Source organism: Tauraco erythrolophus, chromosome 6 (assembly GCF_009769465.1).
Source record: "Tauraco erythrolophus isolate bTauEry1 chromosome 6, bTauEry1.pri, whole genome shotgun sequence".
Lineage (NCBI taxonomy): Eukaryota > Metazoa > Chordata > Aves > Musophagiformes > Musophagidae > Tauraco > Tauraco erythrolophus.
The window spans coordinates 7,392,419-7,399,813 of NC_141470.1; the positions used below are offsets into that span (position 1 = coordinate 7,392,419).

At 40.6% G+C, this 7,395-nt stretch overlaps 1 protein-coding gene across 4 annotated transcripts in view; it reads left to right on the forward strand.

The window, feature by feature from the left end:
* Positions 1-6,017, forward strand: part of KMT5B (lysine methyltransferase 5B) — a 31,997-nt gene extending 25,980 nt beyond the window's left edge. For 3 of the 4 annotated variants that reach the window (XM_086613242.1, XM_086613244.1, XM_086613243.1), the window contains 2 exons: positions 1,658-1,854; positions 3,214-6,017. In XM_086613242.1, the coding sequence (XP_086469368.1) occupies positions 1,658-1,854; positions 3,214-4,679 (1,663 nt within the window). In that variant the 3' untranslated portion in view covers positions 4,680-6,017. Of the gene's footprint in view, positions 1-1,657; positions 1,855-3,098; positions 3,102-3,213 lie in introns of all 4 variants that reach the window. The other variant, XM_009978840.2, reaches the window with a different exon arrangement.
* The last annotated feature ends 1,378 nt before the right edge of the window (positions 6,018-7,395 follow it).

A 7,395-nucleotide genomic window follows, 5' to 3' on the forward strand; every position in this document is an offset into this window, starting at 1 on the left:
ATTTCATTTTCATGGTAAATACATACTGGAGTATTTCAGTTACTGTCGTGGTTTTTGGACTGAGGGTCGAGACAAGAACCGAGAGGGAGCACCCACCAACCATAGTCTCGGGCAAAACATGACTCAGGCTTTCTTCATAAACCAAAACAATTTATTAACAGTTACTTAACAAAAGACAAAAGGGGACGAAACCGGTTACTTGAGAGGAGAAAAGAGAAAACAAGGCCCGATCTTAAAACAACACCTCCCCACCCCCTATTTTCCTTTCGTTCCTGGCTCTGTCTTCCCCCCAGCGGCGCAGGGAGACAGGGAATGGGGGAGTACAGGTCAGTTCATCCATGTTGTTCACTGCCGCTCCTTTCTTAAAGGAGGAGGAGTCTTTACACCATTTTTCCCTTGCTTCGGTGGATCCCCTACTCACAAAGAAAAAGTCCCCAAACTTTTCCAGCATAAGTCCTGCCCGCAGGATTGCAGTCCTTCCCCATGGATCGCACCAGTTCAGGCTTTACCAGTCTCGGCCTCTTAGGGAGCTGCTGCCACTCGCGTCGGCGTGGGTCGTCCCACGGTCTCCAGATGCCTCCACGACCTCGTCGTGCATTCCATGCCCCATTATCAACAGTACCTGGTCGCGCATCCCCTGCTCCACGACCTCTCCTGGGCTCAGGCATCTCCTTCCCGACGTGGGTTTCTCCACAGGCCACGAGTGGGTCGCTGCTCCGCTGAGTACACCCTGGCTGCAGGGGGGCCGCCTGCCATCTCCACACTGATTGCAAGGGAAGCCTCAGCTCCAGCACACCTCCTCCTGCTCCATCTTTGCTGACCCGGTCGTTGTGGTTGTCTTCTCTTAGATATTAATCCTCTCTGGGGAAGCTCGGCCCAGCGGGCACCCCGGGAGCGAGGCGCTTCCCAAGCCCCCCATGCAGCTCCCCCGGTGCCATCTTGAGCACATGGCGCCGGCCCGAGCCCGGGCAGCCGCCCGGCCGGGAGCCGGGAGCGAGGGCAGCGCCCTCCTGCTCTCTCCTCGCTCCTGAGCAAAAAGCCCCTTTCCCGTCCCTTTGTCCCAACTTAAATAGGGCAATTCGCAGAGGCGCCAGTTTGGCTCAACCCCCCGGGGGGGATGGGACTCAGATCTGGTGGCACAGGGAGCAAATCCCCTCCCCTGCCACCAGAACACCCCCCCACACATCAAACTATCACAGTTACGAAGGAACGCAGAACTATGTGATAATTTTATTCCATTTTCTGTACTTTTCAACTCTTGTTGATGCGGTAACAAGCATTGTAACCAAAGCTGGCATTTTTTTACTAACCTGATGTGATTAGGAAAAATTTAAGTTGTTATCTAAGCTAATAAAATTAGTGTTTTGAACTACCATGTTTCATTTTCACCTGTGTAATTCGACTATGAAACAATACAAAAATAGACATATACAATTTTTCTTCTTGCAAGAAATGGAAGGTTTTTTTGCACATCTTACTAAAGTGAGATAACTATATAGATATCTTATTAAAGCATCCCACAAAATGGTAATAAGTTCAGAGGTTATTGGTATTGTTTATCCAAATATACATGGGATTCAAACTGTTGTGTGTGAGACAAAAGTTCTAAGTTTACACTAAGAGTTATTAATACGTTGTGTCCTCTTTTTCTCTGTAGACGCGGAACTGGTGCTTTTAAATCAAGAGTGGGATTGCCAGCACCTACTCCTGTGATTAACAGTAAATATGGACTGAGAGAAACAGACAAACGACTGAACAGACTTAAAAAGCTGGGTGACAGCAGCAAAAATTCAGACAGCCAGTCCGTCAGCTCTAACACTGATGCAGATACCACTCAGGAAAAAGCTAATGCAAGTAAGTAAGGGCGAGAGCTTGGACTGCAGGATTAAATGTTTCACTAAAACATGAAAAACTTTCACTGTGATGGAATTTTTCTCTTAGTGTTGAGATGCATCTCAGGTGCTGGTCTTTAGAACTGTAATTTATTCAGGAATCTGAAGACGATTTAAATAGCAAATCCACAATTTTCCTGAAGTGTTTCAAGAGCAATAGGTGGTATGTTCTGGTTTTGTTTTCTTTTATTTATATCAAAAGCAAATAATTAGTGTCGTATTTCTAAACATGTCAGTTAAAGTTGTATCAATAATGTATGTATTTCAAAAGACGGTGAACTATCACATGCAGGAGTATGGTTTAGGAAAGAAAACTTTTATAGTTCGGGTTACCTACATTCTGTAGGAAAACGGTTTTTAAGTAAATACGCTTAGTAGAGATTATTCAATAAATAGTCATTTCCTTTAGAGATCCTTTAAATTGGGCAGCTATTGCCTCTCTACATCCAAGACTGATAGTTCAGGTACCTATTCTGAAGTGAAAGTGCACAGTTAGTAATCTCAGAAGAAATTGGAAGGGATTTTTGTTTGTGATGCTCCTTAGAGACTTCTTTTCTTGGAGCAGTGAGTACCATTTATTTACTTTCCCCCCTTCCCCACCCCCACCACCCTCAGTATAGGCAAAATATAAAAAACTTTGGCTTAACTAGCAAACAGATGTGGCGCCACATAAAATATTATGGTTCCATCTGGCTCCTGTTTGCTGCTGTGATACTTAAAAAAAAAAAAAAAAAAAAAAAAAAAAGAAAAAACGCTTGCCAAAACCCTCTTATGATCTCTAATTACACAGCTTTAGAGTTGCAGCTTTGCTTGGGCAGACAAAACTTTGCTTGCCACAGTAGGTGACAGACAACTGGATACCTGAAACTGAAACCTTTACAGTAGTTAAGGTTTTAGGGTTTTTTTTCCTCCCCCTGTAGGAAAAAATTCTGGAGTTAATACTAGAGCATGCTGATTCTCAGATTCTGCTGGAATAATGCTCAGTAAAAACTGTGAATAATGTGTTGTGGTTTTTTGTTGGTTTTTGTTGTTTTTTTTTTTTTAATATCTGTAGAAGAAATTTTTCAGTAAAAACCAAACTTAGTATATTGGGGGCAGTGAGGGAAGTGTACCTGGAATTTAAGTGTACTTTTGACTTGTTTGACAATTCCTTTCATGTCTGAGTTGCCAGCTAAGCAGTCTCACTCCTTATTGTGTGTTATCTAGCCTGTTCCACAGATTTTGATAAAGTGTTTAAAATAAGTTAAATAACTACAGCATTTGGGAGTCGGAAGCTCAGGATAAAGCAGTATCATAACAAAACCACTTTTTTCTTTTGCAGCTAACAGAAAATCTTCAATTGGCGTAAAAAAGAACGGCAAAAATAGAACATTAACGAGACAGTCTATGTCAAGAATTCCAGCATCGTCAAATTCTACCTCATCTAAACTAACTCATATAAATTCCAGGGTACCAAAGAGACTGAAAAAGCCTGCAAAGCCTTTACTTTCAAAGATAAAGCTGAGAAATCAGTGCAAACGGCCAGAGCAAAAGAATGCTTCTAGAAAGCTCGAAATGGGAAATTTGGTTCTCAAAGAGCCTAAAGTAGTTTTGTATAAAAACTTGCCAATTAAAAAGGATAAAGAATTGGAGGGACCAGTCAAAGTTGCAGTCTCTAGTGGATGCTTAACAAGGCATGCAGCAAGAGAACATAAACTGAATTCTGTGAAAGGTGCTCATGAGCATGGTGATGTACCACCCTGCACATACATAACAAGGAGGTCAATGAGAACAAGGATGAATTTGAAGGAGACCTCTGACATAAAGCTTGAACCAAATATGTTGAATAGCTATAAGAATAATTTGACCGGAACGCAGTCGGACATTTTAGAGCAGCAGTCTCATGTGATAAGTGAAAATGACGTGGCTCATGGACCATCACATAAAGGGGAGATTAGGTGCCAGAAAAACGATGCAGGCATATCAAAAAAGAAATCTCGACAAGGAAAACTTGTGAAACCATCTGCAAAAACAGAAGAAACTGATACTATGCACAATACATCTGTGAAAGATGAAGTACCTGATTTGATTAGTTCTCATTCAGAACTCGGAGAGAGGAATAATGTGGTGGATACACCCGTTGGCTATAAAGACTGTACCCCTGGATCTGGTGGCTGCTCTGTTGTAACATCTGACAATTTTAAAACGAAAGACAGCTTTAGAACTGCAAAAAGTAAAAAGAAAAGACGAATCACGAGATATGATGCACAGCTTATCCTTGAAAATAGCTCTGGGATCCCTAAACTGACTCTTCGTAGACGCCATGATAGCAGTAGCAAGGCAAATGACCAAGAAAGTGATGGAATGAGTTCTTCAAAAATAAGCATCAAATTAAGTAAAGACCATGAAAAAGATAATAATTTATATGTAGCAAAGCTAAATAATGGGTTTAACTCAGGATCAGGCAATAGTTCAACAAAATTAAAAATACAGCTAAAACGAGAGGAAGAAAACCGAGGGACGTACCCTGAGGATCTTCATGAAAATGGTATGTGTTGTAGTGAAACTCTCTCTCTTTTGGAGTCGAGAATGGAAGTAGATGATTATGGTCACTATGAAGAGGAAACAGCAGATGAATCTTCATCAGAAGAGGACGATGAAGAGGAAGATGACTATGATGATGAGTTTGATGACTTTATTCCTCTTCCTCCAGCGAAGAGATTAAGGCTTATTGTTGGCAAGGATTCAATAGATATTGATATTTCTTCCAGGAGGAGAGAAGATCAGTCTTTAAGGCTCAATGCATAAGCTTATAGGTCTTAAACTGACCTGGATGTCATTTTTTTAAAACAAACAAACAAACAAAACCCAACTACAAAAAAAAAAAAACCACAACAAAAATTCCATTTGATTATTCCTCAACTGAAAAACTTTCGGAAAGACTTAGTGGCAGCACTTCTTTATTGTTTATTCACCTATCAACGTAATATTGTAGAAAGTGTACAGCATACTGACTCTTCTTAAGTCTGATTTGTGCAGATTTTTATTGTACTTTTTAATAGCCTTCTTATGTGCAATTCTGAGTTAGAGGTAATGCTCTGTTGTAAAATAAAGGCTCAAGCTAAGTTATGAAATTGCATCAGATCTTTCCATGCAGGACAATGAGACTACGGTGTGGCTACATAATTATTTCTGATCAGCAAGAGCATTAGTTTGCTCTTATATTTGACTAAACAATTTAAAAAAATCATAGTAGCAGCATATTAAGGTTTTCTAGTATATGTTAATATCACCAGCAACGATCTACAGCTTTTCAGTTTATTTGCTAGATGGTTTTTTTTCCTCCTGGGAGTTTGTCAGTTTTAACACTGTATGCTGTCCCAGACGTACTGTTTGTGGCCTTTGTTATAGTAGCAAACCGTTGGTTGGAAGTCAAATTGATTTCTTTAAAAAAAGAGAAAAAAAAACCCGAAAAGGTGTTGACAATTTGCTGACTTTTTAGTACGTTATATGTACAAGGGTAACAGTATGCAGAATAAAAGTTTGGATATGGTGTATTTATTGCTTGTTATGTAAATTAAACACCTTGTATTTAACACTTTTCAATACTTTTAGATAAAATTGTTCTTTGCAAGAATGATTGGTGCTTATTTTTTCAAGAATTTGCTGTGAAATAATGTGATTACAATGGGCAACATTTATCCAATGAACTGCAGCTATCCTAAATTGGTTCTTCATATTTTTCTGTTGCACTTGTAAAATGCTACAAGGAATTTAAAGAAAATCTATTCACTTTAACTTATGATAGTTTTATGAAATTAAAACAACTAAGTCACAGCTTTTGTTCTGTGGTAACCTATAAATTGTTTGTCTTTTAAGAACCAGTTGTAAAAGACTGAAAAAATATGTATATGTTGTAAATATTTGTGTGTTGTGAGAAATTTTGTCATAAGAAATTGAGATAACTTGCCAGAAGGATTTTTAAGTTTAGAAATACATCCATGCCAATAAAATAGGAAATTGTAAACCTAGTTTTAAACTCTGCATCAGTTGGAGTTCTTTGCTCATGCATAGTTCATTTAATACTTCAGAGTCTGCTTTATAACAATGGAGAGCATCAGGGCAATTTTTGGCTCTTGTTTTTAATAAAAGAACGTTAGGAAACTCTTCTGGGCACAATGGACTTGTTTGTATGTATAAATTGGCTAGTTTGTAAGCCATGTCTTTGGAACAGGTCTCAAATGTTGTAGTTGACGTGACTGTGAGGAACTTCGGTCTATGGTATTTGCGTTTTGACTCGGCCGTGGATTAAGGTTTAGAGGTTTGATATCTAGGGACCTAGAAACAGAAGTGGCATCATAAAACACGTGCTGTTGGATTAGTTGGATCCACTGGTAGCTGGATCCCGTCAAGTCCGACCCTCGCTGCCCAGAAGAGCAAGAGCTTGAGTTACATGACCACTGTATTCCCCAGTTGTGAAAGTGTTAGTGGAAATGGGTGGCTGAATGATGATGGTTTGACCCAGCACTCTGACCCTCACAGAAGTGAAGAATTGCAGTGATTTGTCAGACAGCAAATGGAATGGTGAGATTTCTCTTCATCTCACTTCCTTTCTGTATTCTTAGCTGAGAATGAAGTGTAGAATTAATCACAGTACTTGTAACTTTGTTTTTACGATGTCTGCTCTCTGTTAAAGGCCAGCTGTGTCTTGTGCACAGAGTGTATATTTTTTTAAAAAATGGGTAGGCCTGTATGTAATGCACAGCCTCTGCTGTCAGACCTGGGCTTGTAGTTCATGGAAGACTGAACACCAAAGCTCTGGGAAGTGTGCTGATGTTTTTGAGCACTGAGTCAGCTACGGTGGATTGTCCTGTGGGATTTCTGGTTGTACAGTATCATAAAAGTGGGCGACTAAAGGTTGGGTTACAGGGCAAACAGCCGTGTTATTAAGGGCTCACTTTGTAGGAAGAAGCTTCACACCAAACAGCTGATGACAAGTAACATGAATGCAGCTCTTTCCTCAAGAATTGACTTGTGTTTTCACTGGGTGATGTGCATTGCGAGCACACGGCTGCATCATCAAAGATGCGAAGAGCTGGACAGAGCACTTCCTGCGTTCTGTTCTCTGCCTCATAGGTGGTTGCTGTAGCGTGCTTTGGGGTGCCGGTTCCCCTGCTGTACTTCATAGTGGGCTTTTCTAGCATCTCCTCTGTCTCCCCACTGCTCCTGCTCTCACACTCGTGCTGTGAATGGTCCTCTGGCAGTCTTGATGGAGGGTGATTGCTTTGCAGAAGCATAATTCACCCAGGCATTTGAGGAAAAGGGAGTTGGCACAGCAAGTAAACATTGCCAGCTGTTGTTGTATTTACTTACCAGTATGCTCAAGAGCAACTTTAGGGCTTGGTGAACCAGCATCACGCCATGAAAGCAGGTCATGAAAATGAGCAGTGAAGAAATTGCAGGAGAATCCTGTCCTTGGAGGTAGAAGCTGTTTTCTTGGAGTAGATGTACCTACCAGCCAACT